The sequence below is a fragment of the Tachypleus tridentatus genome, chromosome 7 (assembly GCF_004210375.1).
Source record: "Tachypleus tridentatus isolate NWPU-2018 chromosome 7, ASM421037v1, whole genome shotgun sequence".
NCBI classification, from domain to species: domain Eukaryota; kingdom Metazoa; phylum Arthropoda; class Merostomata; order Xiphosura; family Limulidae; genus Tachypleus; species Tachypleus tridentatus.
In genome coordinates this window covers 136,033,248-136,049,386 of record NC_134831.1, presented here as the reverse complement: position 1 = coordinate 136,049,386, position 16,139 = coordinate 136,033,248, and the positions used below count along the sequence as shown (strand labels likewise).

General features: G+C 35.0%; 1 protein-coding gene and 1 non-coding gene across 4 annotated transcripts in view; both read left to right on the top strand.

Moving 5' to 3' along the window:
• Window positions 1-16,139, top strand: part of LOC143256672 (uncharacterized) — a 108,159-nt gene that overhangs the window by 67,668 nt on the left and 24,352 nt on the right. Inside the window, exon 1 of one of the 3 annotated variants that reach the window (XM_076514178.1) lies at window positions 1,017-1,155. The exons of the other annotated variants lie outside the window; for them this stretch is intronic. Within the exon in view, the coding sequence (XP_076370293.1) occupies window positions 1,128-1,155 (28 nt within the window). The 5' untranslated portion in view covers window positions 1,017-1,127. Of the gene's footprint in view, window positions 1-1,016; window positions 1,156-16,139 lie in introns of those variants that run through there. 3 annotated transcript variants of the gene reach the window in all.
• Window positions 14,875-14,946, top strand: TRNAH-GUG (transfer RNA histidin (anticodon GUG)). Its single transcript has one exon. It is a non-coding gene; the product is annotated as a tRNA-His (tRNA).

The window sequence follows — 16,139 nt, the reverse complement described above, 5'->3', positions numbered from 1 at the left end:
AAATATTGATTTGTATGAAAGAACAATAATTCAACTGTCTTGTGCTGCCATCTAGAAAATACTTTTATACCACTTTTCATAATTAATAAGGATTATGAAAATATGTTTTATATAAGCTTTTTAAAATTTATATCATTATCAATAATTTTTAATTTATAAATCTAAATAACTTGCCTTGAATTATTTTCACTTTATGATGCTACTGGATACATTATGTACTTCAGGATTACTGAAACTAGTTAAATCATCAATAAATATCTGTAAATTAAAACTAAAATATCCGGTTTTATGTACTTCTTAACAAACCTATTCTCATAAAAATAATTGATAATGATATCAATCTGTTTTTGATAGAAGAAAATGTTTTTCCAATATATGACTTACTCTCTTTTAACAGTAATGTAACATATGAAATTATACGCATAATTATTCAGATTTTGTAAAATTTGTAACAATGTTTTGTTTTTGAATTTCGCGCAAAGCTACTCGAGGGCTATCTGCGCTAGCCGTTCCTAATTTATCAGTGTAAGACTAGAGGGAAGGCAGCTAGTCATCACCACCCACCGCCAACTCTTGAGCTACTATTTTACCAACGAATAGTGGGATTGACCGTCATATTAGAACGCCCCCACGGCTGAAAGAGCGAGCATGTTTGGCGCGACAGGGATGCGAACCCGCGACCCTCATGTTTCGAGTTGCACCTCGTCACGTCATGCCGGGCCATTTGTAATAAATTACATTATTATTAATGTTGATATATTGATGCGAAGATTAATATTTAATAGATTTAATAAAGAAACGCTGAATAAAAATTACTTAAATATTGTTGATAAGTATAAAAATGTATTAAATAAATATACAGAAGTAAATTTTTTAAAAAATACTTTAAAATTTTTATAAGTATTTTCAGTTGTTAATAAAGCCATTTAAACATCTTGGAACTACTTTTATGCGGATGAACACCTTAACGCATATAAAGGCTTGTTTAGAGTCTGAAAATTGGTAGTTACAGTGGACTTCATGGGTGGTGGTTGGGAGTTATACAAGCTAGTTTAGATAACTGGTTGGGACCTTCTATACTAGCATAATTTATCTTACGGACTACTAATTAGTGTCTAACCACCACAATGGAGGCTGGAATACCAACTTCAGGAGGTAAGTTTATCTTACTTTCCCCCAAGTGGTACTACTTTATTATTATTTTCGTTCTCTTCTTATTTGCTTCGAAGAACATTAACCTTCCCAGAACTGTCTGCAGGCAGTAAAGGGTGATATAGATGTGGGAGGCTGTAGGCTTGAGCGTTCCTATTTTCTGTTTCAAGTGATTATATTTTTATGTAATTTTGATTATTTCATTATTATTATTTATGAAGTTTTTTTTTCATGTGAGACTGGCGAAAGGAAATTAAGACTGATATACGATGTATCCCCACCACAATGTGAGTCCTACTTTCTCAGTCACCTCCAAAACCTAGGGTACATTTTATATCCTACATTATATATAGCTTGTATTTTGAGGATACTTTTGATCTGTGCAGCGTTTTGATTTTTGTTTGAGCTTGGTTTTGTTTATTAGAAAATATAATTAGTCAGAAGTTTGCTTTGCTGTTTTTAACGCAGTCATTCCTTGTGATTTTATTTTACTTGATTGTTGACTATTTAATTTGTATATCAGGAAAGGGGGTTTATTGAAGGAAAATAAAAATATGCTCTCCACAAAGGAATTAGGGTTAAAAAAAACGTCTCTTGCAATGGGGAGAAAAGGGCTGTTTTCACAGTTTACAGTTTATAATAAAATTTACAAATTGTCTGTTAATTTGGCAGATAATATCATCATACCTTCAATAGTTTATTTATTTAGCAGCATATTATACAATAATATGCATAATTATAAAGTGCACCACATATACTGAGCAATGCAGGCTAAGCGGATGATCTTTCATTCTGTAAAAACGTTTTCTTGATGGCGAGAAACCCACTTTAAATAAAAATGTATCTCAGAATGTTGATCGCTGCTTATCAGTAAAAGTGTTAGTACCCATACCAGCCGTTCTAAGAACGTTTTGTTTGCATTAAAACCTTCATATATTTCTGTAACACATGTTTTTTGTTTCGCCAAGGAGTTTTTTTTTGTTTTAACGCATATCTACATATTGGGTCATCTTCGCTCTTTTTACCAAGGAGTTTCGAACTCAGGATTTGAGCGTTCTAATCTGTAAGCTTACTGCTGATCCACAGGAGACCTTACAAGATGGATCAACCAATTTTTATTTTATGAAGCAGGAATGCTGGCAAAATTCAAAAGATCTAGTATTGGCTATTGTAATTTAGTCTCGCTATCACAAAATACTTACGAACCGTGGGGTTCAAATACTTCTATTGTTACTCCAAGGGAGGCGGAGTCCTTAAGCGGATATAAAGCCGTTAGGACACTCGTTCGTGATACTTAAGCATATGTCATGTTTAGTCCCACAAACTTACAAGGGGGAATGTGAACACAACTTGAAACATGGTTCCCCAGGATCCTGAGAAGGATCAGATACGAAAATTTCAATTTCAGATTCGAGTTCAGAAACCCTAAAAACCTACGTTCCTAGACCTCATAATGACTAGGTGACCTTTCAGAAGCCTTTTAATCACAATCTCCGGTACGTACTATGGAGTATAATTAGGAGATTCTAAATGTTTAGCTCTACAGCTTTAAAAATGTTGAGGGGTTCACGGACAAACAAATTTAAATACACAGTGTGCTAGTTTTAGCATAATTTATCAATGTGTTGCCTGTTACCAAGGGGCTTTCTCCATGATAACCTTATTATGGCAGTATGAGTTATTCTTTTCAATTTCATATTCTCACGTTATTTCACATGGATGTTTTGAAGAGCTTGTTAAACTGTTGACTCCACTTATCCAGCAACAAAATAATGTAATGTGAGAGTCCAGTAGTTTTGCTGAACATATTCATTGTGATGCAGGAGTCCATAGCCATGTTGAACACCTGCCATATTGTTACTCTGATGTGGGAGTCCAGTGATATGAGCTAAGCACTGGGGTATTGTGATAAGAAATTTCAGTAGCTCTGCTGAACACCTGAACTGTCAATGCGAGAGTCCAGTATTCCTGCTGAACTCCTGACAGTTTCATTGTGTCTCTTAACAATTGGAAAGCAATTCACTGCCCTTACTTTTGGTTTTAAGAAGAACTGAATTTTTTCCATCTCAAATATTGAGGTAGAAATTTGTCAAATGATATAAAAAGTTTTAGGAGAAAAGTGCCTATTACTGAAAAGCATTAATTTCAAGAACTTTTGAGGGTTCAAAAACCTTCATTAAATGGTGCATTAAATGGCAGGAACACTGTTGTTCAACCTTCAAAGAACAGTGGATCACTTTATTATAATTACAAGGGAAGAAACGTTTTATTGTTTTGATGGCTCTGGTTGATGCAGACTCGAAGTTTCTACTTGTGGATATGGGAACAAATGGGAAAGTAAGTGATGGTGAGACATGGAATAGATGTGCATTGAATTAGGCTTAACAGTATAATTTTCTGCTTTTGCAACAGTCATTTTTCCTTTTAATTTTGTAATTAGCCTGTTCTCAGTGTCGTTGTACCAGATGAAGCCTTTGGATTTAATCCTTAGCTTAAGAAATCTCATCCACAAAATGAACTGCACCCAGACAAATGCCTTTTTAACTATAGAATGGTTTGTCATAAAGTATACATAAACTCACGAACTATTGTCTCGCTTTTGTAACATGTTATATCTTCCTTTGTATATTAAAGTTAACTTAATGACACAATAAACTGTTTGTGGAGATGGGAAAAAATAAATAAACACATCAAAACAATAATATTTGTATTGTATTGTATATGGAATTTTGTTTTTGTAGGCCCGGCATGGCCAAGCGAGTTAAGGCGTGCGACTCGTAACCTGAGGGTTGCGGGTTCGCATCCTCATCACGCCAAACATGCTCGCCCTTTCAGCCGTGGGGGCGTTATAATGTCACGGTCAATCCCATTATTCGTTGGTAAAAGAGTAGCCCAAGAGTTGGCGGTGGGTGGTGATGACTAGCTGCCTTTCCTCTAGTCTTACACTGCTAAATTAGGGACCGCTAGCACAGATAGCCCTCGAGTAGCTTTGTGCGAAATTCCAAAAAACAAACAAACAATTCTTTTTGTATAGACAATACCCAATTTTTGTTATACGGTTCTTAACTTTAACAAAAATCACCCGTAATTTCTCAAAATTGAAATAGAATATTAAAATAGATTGATGCAAAAGAAATGAGCAGAATAATAAGCAAATTAACAAGTAAAATTAAACATTGTTATGCTTGTGTTGAGTGCAAAAATTGAGTCTACCTGCGAGTTACTTGTGTGTATTCACCGTGTCTTCTTTTATCCAACTGAATGTTTAATCTGTAAAACTAGAAGTGTGGTGGTTGTTGTTTTTGAATTTGTTACTTTTCTGCTTTCCCTAGTGTATAATTTTATGTTTTACAACTCTTGCCCCACATATTATCTTCAAATAATGTGTCGCTTTCTATATTGTTTTTCTTTAAGCACTTAAAACTTTTGGCATAAATATCATTTTGTAAGCAAACATTGTTTTCCTTTTTCATATATTTTTTTAAATCTGTCACACTGTTAGGAGATGACTTGGGTGAGTTTGGACATTCTACTGTAATATCAGCTTACTTATTTCTATGCTTTATCTTCTGTTAAACACCCATCGTGTTAGATTGGTTTGTTTTGAGTTTCGCGCAAAGCTACACCAGTGCTATCTGCGCTCGCCGTCCCTAATTTAGCAGTGTAAAACTAGAGGGAAGGCAGCTAGTCATCACCACCCAACGTCAACTTTTGGGTTACTTTTTTACCAACGAAGAGTTAGATTGACTGTCACATTATGACGCCCCCACGCCTGAAAGGGCGAGCATGTTTGGTGTGACGGAGATTCGAACCCGTGACCCTCAGATTACGAGTCGAATGCTCTAACCACCTGGCCATGCCGGGCCACTGTGTTAGAAGAAATACTAATTGTCTTGAACAATACCTTGTAACACTTGCTTCTTCCTATGTGTTATCTTCTGTCTTGGAGAGTTCTTTGTAATACCAGCTTCTTCCTATGTGTTACCTTCTGTCTTGGAGAGTTCTCTGTAATACCAGCTTCTTCCTATGTGTTACCTTCTGTCTTGGAAAGTTCTCTGTAACACCAGCTTCTTCCCATGTGTTACCTTTTCTGTCTTGAGAGTTCTCTGTAACACTAGCTTCTTCCCATGTGTTATTTTCTGTCTTGAGGGTTCTCTGTAACACTAGGTTCTTCCCATGTGTTATCTTCTGTCTTGGAGAGTTCTCTGTAATACCAGCTTCTTCCTATGTGTTATCTTCTGTCATGGAGAGTTCTCTGTAATACCAGCTTCTTCCTATGTGTTATTTTCTGTCTTGGAGAGTTCTCTGTAATACTAGCTTCTTCTTATGTGTTATCTTCTGTCTTGGAGAGTTCTCTGTAATACCAGCTTCTTCCCATGTGTTATCTTCTGTCTTGAGAGTTTCTCTGTAATACCAGCTTCTTCCCATGTGTTATCTTCTGTCTTGAGAGTTCTCTGTAATACCAGCTTCTTCCCATGTGTTATATCTTCTGTCTTGGAGAGTTCTCTGTAACACCAGCTTCTTCCCATGTGTTATCTTCTGTCTTGAGAGTTCTCTGTAACACTAGCTTCTTCCCATGTGTTATATTCTGTCTTGGAGAGTTCTCTGTAATACCAGCTTCTTCCTATGTGTTATCTTCTGTCTTGGAGAGTTCTCTGTAATACCAGCTTCTTCCTATGTGTTACCTTCTGTCTTGGAAAGTTCTCTGTAATACCAGCTTCTTCCTATGTGTTATCTTCTGTCTTGGAGAGTTCTCTGTAACACTAGCTTCTTCCTATGTGTTATTTTCTGTCTTGGAGGGTTCTCTGTAACACTAACTTCTTCCTATGTGTTATCTTCTGTCTTGGAGGGTTCTCTGTAATACTAGCTTTTTCCTATGTGTTATCTTCTGTCATGGAGAGTTCTCTGTAACACCAGCTTTTTCCTATGTGTTATTTTCTGTCTTGGAGAGTTCTCTGTAACACTAGCTTCTTCCTATGTGTTATCTTCTTCCATTTCATTAACTTCACATTTTTTTGGGGAGGGGGGGCAATAGGCGCTATCAGAGGATAGTTATCCATTACAAATATTAGTAGTTATTTAAATATACTAGAGATGCAGTGAGTAGCGTTTTCACTCAGATCATGAACTCGAAAGAAACTTATGTGATAATAAGAAATGATTCGGAACTTTGTTTTAAAGAAACATCTAACATTAAGATAATAATAAATACTTAGAATCTTAGTAAAGTAAAGAAACAGAGATACACCCAACAAATCATTGTGATCTTAGTTATCTACAGAGAAAATATATCCACTGTAAGAAGCCGATACTTGGATAGATGGATCAGAGGGCGTGACTGGGTAGACTCATCTGATGCAAACGAACAGCTGGTAAAAGCTATCTGATTCAGACTCAGTTAATGTTATTTCTACCCTTTTATTCAAAATCTTCTGATGTTTTGCTTATTAGTATGCAGCACGTGGTTGACACCCAAAGAAATCTCCTGGTTACGAGTTCTTTGTTCTCACAGATCCATCGGTTCGAGGTTACTGACTCATGCAGTTCAAGGGTAACCTTGAATTAGAACGTTTACTTAACACGTGCTCATAAATGTCATTTCTTTGACCCTCTATCACCACTTATCTTATTATGAGACTTCTTACTAACAAGAGTTAATGGTCTGTGTTAATCTTCTTGACAGATTGATGTACAATGGTTATCCGTCTCTGCATTTCCGCAACAGGAAGTATAACCTTTACATGAACAACCTGGCCAGTTATGCACCAGAGCAACGATCTTGTGATAAAATTTGAATGTGTTTGTGTTTACAAGTGGTTGGGTAATTAATATATAGCCTTGGTTTTTGCAGCTCTACTTAAACCGTCTGTAATATCAACGCTGCAAAGAAGACCACATTATAATACTTTTAGTATTATTTGCAATTCATGTTTTTATCTTATGTATATTACTATTGACGTAAGACATTTATTCTTCGTACACTTGTTTCGTGTGAACTTCTGCCTTGGACACTACCCTGAAATACCAGTTTCTTCCTGTGCATTACTTTCTGTTTTGGATAACTTCCTCCTGTGTGTTGTTTTCTGTTTTCTGATAGCAAGTTGTTATGGAAATAATAACAACTTGTGTACAGAGTAGCTATGTTTGGACTTGTGCATCTCATCTGGTTCTGTTGGTATGCAGATATTATATATGTTTATTTATTTTGGTGATATACATTTGTTATGACTTGTATGTTTCACCTGGTTCTGTTAATGTATTCGCCCACTTGTTTCTGGTGCTATACATATACTGTATTCACTCCTTTGGTTATAGTGATATTTCGGACTGTTATAGTTTTTACCTAGTTCCCTTGATGTGCATGTATTCTGACTTGTATATCTCAACATAACCTGACACCCCGAACTTGTTAAACTTAAAACTGCTCAATAGAAAACATTGCAGGACAGTGCAACTGACAGATTATTGCAACGTTATTCGGTATTACAAGAATAAGGCAGAGGAGAATGTATTTTCTAACACCTTTTACATACACCCTCATATCTGTATATTTACTCCATTCATTACACGCAATTAAGGTTATAAGTAGTAAGTTTGTGACGGTGCGAATTAATTGAATTTGTTACTGATATCTGAAACTGTTATACAGCTTAAGGCTCATAAATACCAGTTATTCACATCGTACTATCATTTGAAAAATAGGTTTGGTTTGTTTTTAATTTCGCGCAAAGCTACACGAAGGCTATCTGCGCCAGCAGTCCCTAATTTAGCAGTGTGAGACTAGAGGGAAGGCAGCTAGTCATCACCACCCGCCGCCAACCTACTGTTTTACCAACGAATAGCGCGATTGACTGTCGCGAATCCGCAACCCTCAAATTACGAGTCGAGTGCTTTAACCACTTGGCCATGGCGGGCCTTTACCAAATAAAGAAAGCAGGTAAGAATAATGAAGTATCTAAAACATGTTTTTAACAAAATTAAATGTAAATAAAAACGTAAACATATGCTAGTAATCAAGCTTAATGTGATGATTCGTTGTTTACTGTTCTGAACAATGTGCTTTTTTTTTTCGCTTTGTTTATTGTTAAGGGCAAAGCTATACAAATGAATTTATCTGTGCTCTGCTAATCAGAGGTATCAAAACATATTTTTAGTTTCATAAGCCCGCAAATAGTCTTCTGAGTCAATGGGTGCCCAACTTTGAAAGATCTTCATAAAAATACACTTATAAATTAGGTATTTGGAATAGAAGTTCCAAGTTTTTGTTGTTCTTGTTTAACCTAATTCATGTAGTTAAAAGAACAATTGTTTAATTTATTTTTTAAAGTGTAGTACCTTCTACAAAAAATTGTTTAAATCCTTTGGAGCTGGTAAAAGTTCGAACCCAGGATCAAGTTTTTAAATTATCATTCTGCTTAATCATCTTTTTAACTTCGTCCACTGTGTTTAGAAGAACCTAACATTTCATCATCACTCCCAGTGAACTAAATAATACCATTTTGTATTAAGTGACCGTGGCGTTAAGTTTTTATTCTGAGAAATGTGTTCCATTGGTGTATCACTGTTCCTTTCCAGATTTTACTTTGTTTCTACTTTTCTTGCAGTACAATGTGATGTTGGTTCAACTTCTTGTTCATTTTACAACACGTTTACTACCAACAACCAGAAAAATATCAGTTTCTACTTTAACACTTTCATGAGTGCATCAAATAGACCCGGCAGGGCTAGGTGGTTAAGATGTTCGACTCGTAATCTAAGGGTCGCGGGTTTGAATCCCCGAGCACCAAACATGCTCGCCCTTTCACCCGCAGGGGTATTATAATGTGACGGTCAATCACGCTATTGGTTGGTAAAAGAGTAGCCCAAAAGTTGGCGGTGGGTGGTGATGACTAGCTTCCTTCCCTCGAGTCTTACACTGCTAAATTAGGGATGGCTAGTGCGGATAGCCCTCGTGTAGCTTTCTGCGAAATTCAACAACAAAAAAACAAGACTTTTCATGTTAATTATTTCTGTAAGCAATATGACAGAAAGGTTTTAAGGAGTGTAATAATCGTATAGTAAACCATGGTGAGAAGTACTAACCTATACTTATCAGGATCCTTCAACCTTACTTACTTAAACACATTTTAAATAAAAAAAAACAACAATTTTTTATAACAGCGACACCTTAGGAACGGTTAGCGCAGATAGCCCTCGTGTAGCTTTGCGCGAAATTAAAAACAAAACAAAACAAAGAAACATCAGATAGCTCACGATGACAACGAACCTGGTGGTGGAAGAGTGAACGAGTGTAGACCAAACTTTTTCTGTTGTATAGTTCTTTTATTGTAAAATGATACTGTTCTTGAGAGTCAGGGGGAGTCTGTACGATAAAAAGTTTAATTTCAATTATTAAAGTTAGCCTTGGAACCAAAAAGCAACACAATTATACTTACAAAAAGCAGTATATCAAGCAGGTGTATTTTCCACAGTAAAAGAATAATACATAAATACGTAGACGGATTCTTTGATTTTTATTAATTTAATGTATGTGTTACCAACATGACGAAATACATAATTACTCATAAAATATATGTCACTGATGCTAACTCTCATAAAACTTGAAGAGTTGGACTTATTTTATACTTCTGTCTAAACATCCTCGTGTGTGTCTGTTTTTCACGCTCGAGCTGACTGAGTCACGTGACACTTATCAGCGCTCTGATTGGGTTTCTTTTTGTTGACGGGTATATAAATATAACTTTGACCGTATCACGCCAGGATAACAGTGGATAGATTTACAAGTTACTTGTAAATAACGTATTATATGAACCATAACGTAGAAGTGTATTATCATGGTCAGAATATAAGACTAACAATGAATTCGTTTTTATGCTAGGATAATAAAAATATCAACCTTTATAAGTGAGCATCCCTATTACAGCTACTAGTTTCTGTTTGGTAATCAACATGGTGAATGCTACTGTACAATAGTGCTGTCATCAACTATTTTGATATTAGGGTTAGCACTGACGATTATCAAAGCTTGCATCATTTTCCTTTTCCATTATTATCTCTTTGATAATTATCATGACTAACAATACACATATGATAACTTAGTGAAAAGTGAAGATTTTCCAGTTAACTCTTTGTGATATGTAGAATTATTTAGCAACAAAACTAAGACATTAACTCTTAACTGAAAATTAAATACTACAGTCAAGATGGGAGGAAGAGTAACCAAGTAATGTTAGTGTAACATATCAGTTCTAGAAGGAAAGTAACCAAGTAATGTTAGTGTAACATATCAGTTTTAGAAGGAAAGTAACCAAGCAATGTTAGTGTAACATATCAGTTCTAGAACGAAAGTAACCAAGTAATGTTAGTGTAACATATCAGTTCTAGAAGGAAAGTAACCAAGTAATGTTAGTGTAACATATCAGTTTTAGAAGGAAAGTAACCAAGCAATGTTAGTGTAACATATCAGTTTTAGAAGGAAAGTAACCAAGCAATGTTAGTGTAACATATCAGTTCTAGAAGGAAAGTAACCAAGTAATGTTAGTGGAACATATCAGTTCTAGAAGGAAAGCAACCAAGTAATGTTAGTGTAACATATCAGTTCTAGAAGGAAAGTAACCAAGTAATGTTAGTGTAACATATCAGTTCTAGAAGGAAGAGTAACCAAATAATGTTGGTATAACATATCAGTTCTAGAAGGAAAGTAACCAAGTAATGTTAGTGTAACATATCAGTTCTAGAAGGAAGAGTAACCAAGTAATGTTAGTGTAACATATCAGTTCCAGAAGGAAAGTAACCAAGTAATTTATATGCAAAAACGGCTCGTTTGGGTTGAGAAAATATTTTACATAGAAGACCCAAACGAGCCGTTTTTGCATATAAATTTCTCAACAAGTGGGTTTCTCGACATCACTAACCAAGTAATGTTAGTGTAACATACCAGTTCTAGAAGGAAAGTAACCAAGTAATGTTAGTGTAACATATCAGTTCTAGAAGGAAGAGTAACCAAGTAATGTTAGTGTAACATATCAGTTTTAGAAGGAAAGTAACCAAGCAATGTTAGTGTAACATATCAGTTTTAGAAGGAAAGTAACCAAGCAATGTTAGTGTAACATATCAGTTCTAGAAGGAAAGTAACCAAGTAATGTTAGTGGAACATATCAGTTCTAGAAGGAAAGCAACCAAGTAATGTTAGTGTAACATATCAGTTCTAGAAGGAAAGTAACCAAGTAATGTTAGTGTAACATATCAGTTCTAGAAGGAAGAGTAACCAAGTAATGTTAGTATAACATATCAGTTCTAGAAGGAAAGTAACCAAGTAATGTTAGTGTAACATATCAGTTCTAGAAGGAAGAGTAACCAAGTAATGTTAGTGTAACATATCAGTTCTAGAAGGAATGTAACCAAGTAATGTTAGTGTAACATATCAGTTCTAGAAGGAAAGTAACCAAGTAATTTATATGCAAAAAACGGTTTGGTTTGCTGAGAAAATATTTTACATAGAAGACCCAAACGAGCCGTTTTTGCATATAAATTTCTCAACAAGTGGGTTTCTCGACATCACTAACCAAGTAATGTTAGTGTAACATATCAGTTCTAGAAGGAAAGTAACCAAGTAATGTTAGTGTAACATATCAGTTCTAGAAGGAAGAGTAACATATCAGTTCAAGGAACGTTAGTGTAACATATCAGTTCTAGAAGGAAGAGTAACCAAGTAACGTTAGTGTAACATATCAGTTCTAGTAGGAAAGTAACCAAGTAATGTTAGTGTAAGATATCAGTTCTAGTAGGAAAGTAACCAAGTAATGTTAGTGTAAGATATCAGTTCTAGAAGGATAGTAACCAAGTAATGTTAATGTAATATACCAGTTTTTGAAGGTAGCGTTGGTCACCGTAAGTGAATGTACAACATAGACAAGTAACTGAAATATTGAATATTGTAACCCTGGTATTCATGTAGCAACTTGATTAGACTTGTGTTATATAAACTGTTAATCTTCTGATTGATATAAAGACGTAGCAGGATATGTTTAATGTAAAAGTGTTCCTCCACAGAAAATCAAGTTTTAACGTTTTTTTCTTTAGAAGATGTGTGTGTTTTTCATAGCAAAACTACATCGGGCTATCTTCTGTACCCATCGATGGGGATCGAACCCTTGATTTTAACGTTTTAAATCCGTAAATTGATCTCTGTCCCACTGGTGGATTTAATGATGTGTGATGTTAATTGAAAATTACACACTACGGTCAAGATGTGGGGAAGAGGCCCAGATGGCACGTGATCTTCCTACATCACGACACGACCCAACACCGACCCAGTTCAGACTTAGTTTTTGGAATCACAGTTGCGCATGCACAATAGTAATTACGTCATAGTTTCATGTTTATGAAGGTCATGGCTTAAGTAGATACCAAATACCAGAAGTGTGGAGTTACAACAGAAGAATCATTGGGGAAGCGCGAAATTCGACCCGCGTGCGCAGTTAACAAAAGTAGCTCGTCGGGGATCAAAAAGTAATTTACGAGTTTAATACAAGGTCAGTGTTTCTATTATCATCTATGTGCATAAGATACTTAGATTTGACTGGCTTTACTATCACATTTTACGAGAATAGCGTATCGATAGTTTTACCACATAACTTGTTACAATGTCAGTGGTGTATTACAATGTCGTAATTAAAGCAGTCGTTTGTTTCACACAACATATTTGTTTGCGGTTTTTTTTTACGGGAAACAGTGTAAATGAAACTTACACAATTTACTACCTGCTGTGGGAATTTCAACACTCGAAAAGTTCATATTTATGGTTCTTTATTTAACGCATGCGTACATCTATCACGGTTTTTGTGGTTGGGGAGTTTTATCTTTTTTCTCGTCAAGAAAATCAAACAGAGGAGGGAATTATCCACTTTTTACTAGTATTTACCCGATTGTGTGTTTCTGTGAATAATTCAGGGGGAGAGTTATTTTCCCACATATTACCTTGTCTGTATATCCTCCTAATATTTTTGGTAGAAACACACACACGTATGTATCTTTAATATTATATACTCACAGTAACTTGCAAAAATTTTGTTATCAGTTGGGACGTAATACGTATTTGTAGACATAGCAATAGGGCTGTAACGAAGATCATATTTTGACCTCCAAAAGGTCGGAACACATCTTCGAGTGAAGGTTCGAACTTTCTGTAGTACTAATTTGTATGATTTACCGATGACGTAACCATAACTAACAGCTTATATTTGAACATTATAACGTGCAGAGGAAATTAAAAGAGCAGGACTTGTTTGACAAAAATCTGGGGGGGGGGCATTTTTCAAGTAACCTAAGGCAAGCGTATATTTTTTTCCGGGGATGGGTGGAGGGATCGTTTAAATAAGATTTTGAGGATTGTGATTTGAGTCCGGTACACCTAGGGTAAACATAAAAACTTTTGTTTGTTTGTAGTTAAGCAAAAAGCTAAACTCTTTATGTTTTGGAACTAAACAGTGAATTGTTACGTATTAACACTTAATAGTACATCACAATTATTATGTTTTACAGTAAAATTCTACAATTCCTTGTGTTACATTCATTTTAAAGTTGATTTTTTTATCGCCTAATAACACTGCACAACAAAGTGTTTGCTTCCTGAACACTGTTGGGTGTTCCTTATAGATTTATAGCTGCTGATCACGAAAATCACATCCAAGTTTGCCCATCACGTACCGTTACATCGAAATCTTCAGTTTCACCAGGACATTGCTACAATGGAAAAACGATATCAGGGCAACTGGAATCCGTCAATGTTTGCTGACTACTGTTGGACACTGCAACGTGATTCACCGGACATTGAATACAAACGAAAATCAGGAGGAAAACATTTTTAATTATGTTGAACTTAATAGCATATTAAAAACATAAACGCAATTAAATACGTTATTGCCGGTAAACAGTTAACTGTCTATTTCTCAGAGTTCCTACGTGATGAAGCAAAACCAAAACTATATTTGTGCATACCCACCAGGTACCTGTCACAATTAGCAACAACGTTTCAGGAAGCAAAACTTTAAAAAAATTTGTTGTGCAGTGTAACTCACAGCAAACAAGGTGTATCTCTTCATAGTTGTTAACAGTTTTTATGGCGGGGGGAAATGGCACTTTTGGCTTTGTTATTCTAAAGACACATAGGGCTTATAGGCTGTGTCCGCCGAGGGGGAATTGAACCCCTGATTTTAGCGTTGGAAATTTAAAGTCTTATAAATGTCCTACTAGGAGACGGTGCACAAAGGTAAGGGCTTGAGCTCTTATAATAAATACATGGTGAAGTACAACATACATGAGCCTCAAACTGTAACAATAAGTTAAATGAGACAGAATCCCCAGCAGTCACGTTTGTTTTAAAAGTCTTGTTGGTTTATTAAACGTATGATCTCGTTAAAGACGTCAGTGAAGTGAACAGTTAATAAGAAAAGTGCTTATAAATAAACAACAGCATGTGTTTTTTATATAGCAAAGATACATCGGACTATTTACTATGGGAGGCAACAAAACACGGTAACAGGGATTTTTTTGTTTAGAAAATAAATACAACACTTCAAGCGTAATGAAACGTTTAATTAGTAACATTATTGTTGCGAAAAACTCTCAGCCATTAAAACAACTCTTCTCCTATATAGTATAAAATACGAAATATTTAAATTACTAAGTATATTAAGTTATAGTAAGACGTTGTAATACACGGCCGTGATCGTCTAGTGGTTAGGACATTGCGTTGTGGCCGCAATAACCCAGGTTCGAATCCTGGTCACGGCACGGTGATTTTTTTTTGCAGTTTAAAAGAAATTCCATTTCTGTTTACTGAAATATCAGGAAACTATATACATTTATATGTACCTTTCAATGTTGAAGTTTATTATAAGTTATGAATTTATTACTTCAAGTATACTGTCTCGTAAATAAAATTTCATCTCTTGATGTACCTCTACCATACTAATATACAAATACTGTTCACTTCATTGTGGTATCAAATGGAAGAAGACGTCATTCGAAGCTTGAATACATAATAGAATATTACGAAATCGGCAACTTAAATCAGACTTATCAAAACATAGAATTTTAATGCATTGCCAACATAACACGATCTTTATATTAATTAAGAACTCTTTCTTGGCCTACCGACACTAAATATATTACCATAAGTTTGTCTTATTTCTCAGGCGTAAGTTGTGCATATATAGTAATATTTTCGATGATATATATAATTATTACTAAATAACAGTTTGTCCAATTTCATAATTTTGTGTTTATACGTATAAAATTCGGATACTCGGATACCTGTAGACTGTTTGGAATAAACTGCTGAGTGCTTTAATGAAGCTTGCCGTATCTAGCAATTTATAAAAAAATTAAAACTGACAGAAATAGTACAACTGTAACAGTGTCAATTACATTTTGTCTTGCAGCGCCACCTATCGATAGGTTTTAGCGTTGTCAGTCAGCAGACTTTCCTATTTACATATATTGTGTTTTAATGTTATTCAATGAAAAATAAATTTATTTTCAATCTGCAACAGTTTTCGCACTGTGTGTATAACGAGAGATAATAAATTGTCGTGTCGTATTTTAAGCCTTTCATCCTAGCGTTAAATTTAATGATAGTACTACAACTTCAATTTAAACCAATATGAAATAAAAAATAGTGAACGTTTTAGTTTCATTTGTTTGTTGTGAAGAAAAATACTAATTGGTTGATTTACAGCCAATCTGAATCTTTTTTTATATTCCATTGCGTAGCTTTGCGCTTAACGACAGTCAAACCAAATCGTATAAAACCATTTCCTTTTATGGAGCCCGTTCATATAATTATGATTTTTTTTATAGAGCAGAGTTACACATTTTGTAATACTTCTCGTACCTACTTTATAAATAAATTGAAACAGACTTGCTTCACGTTAACATTTTAGTAGCCCTAAACTGAAAGGTCGTCTGAAAGACATCTTTTAAAA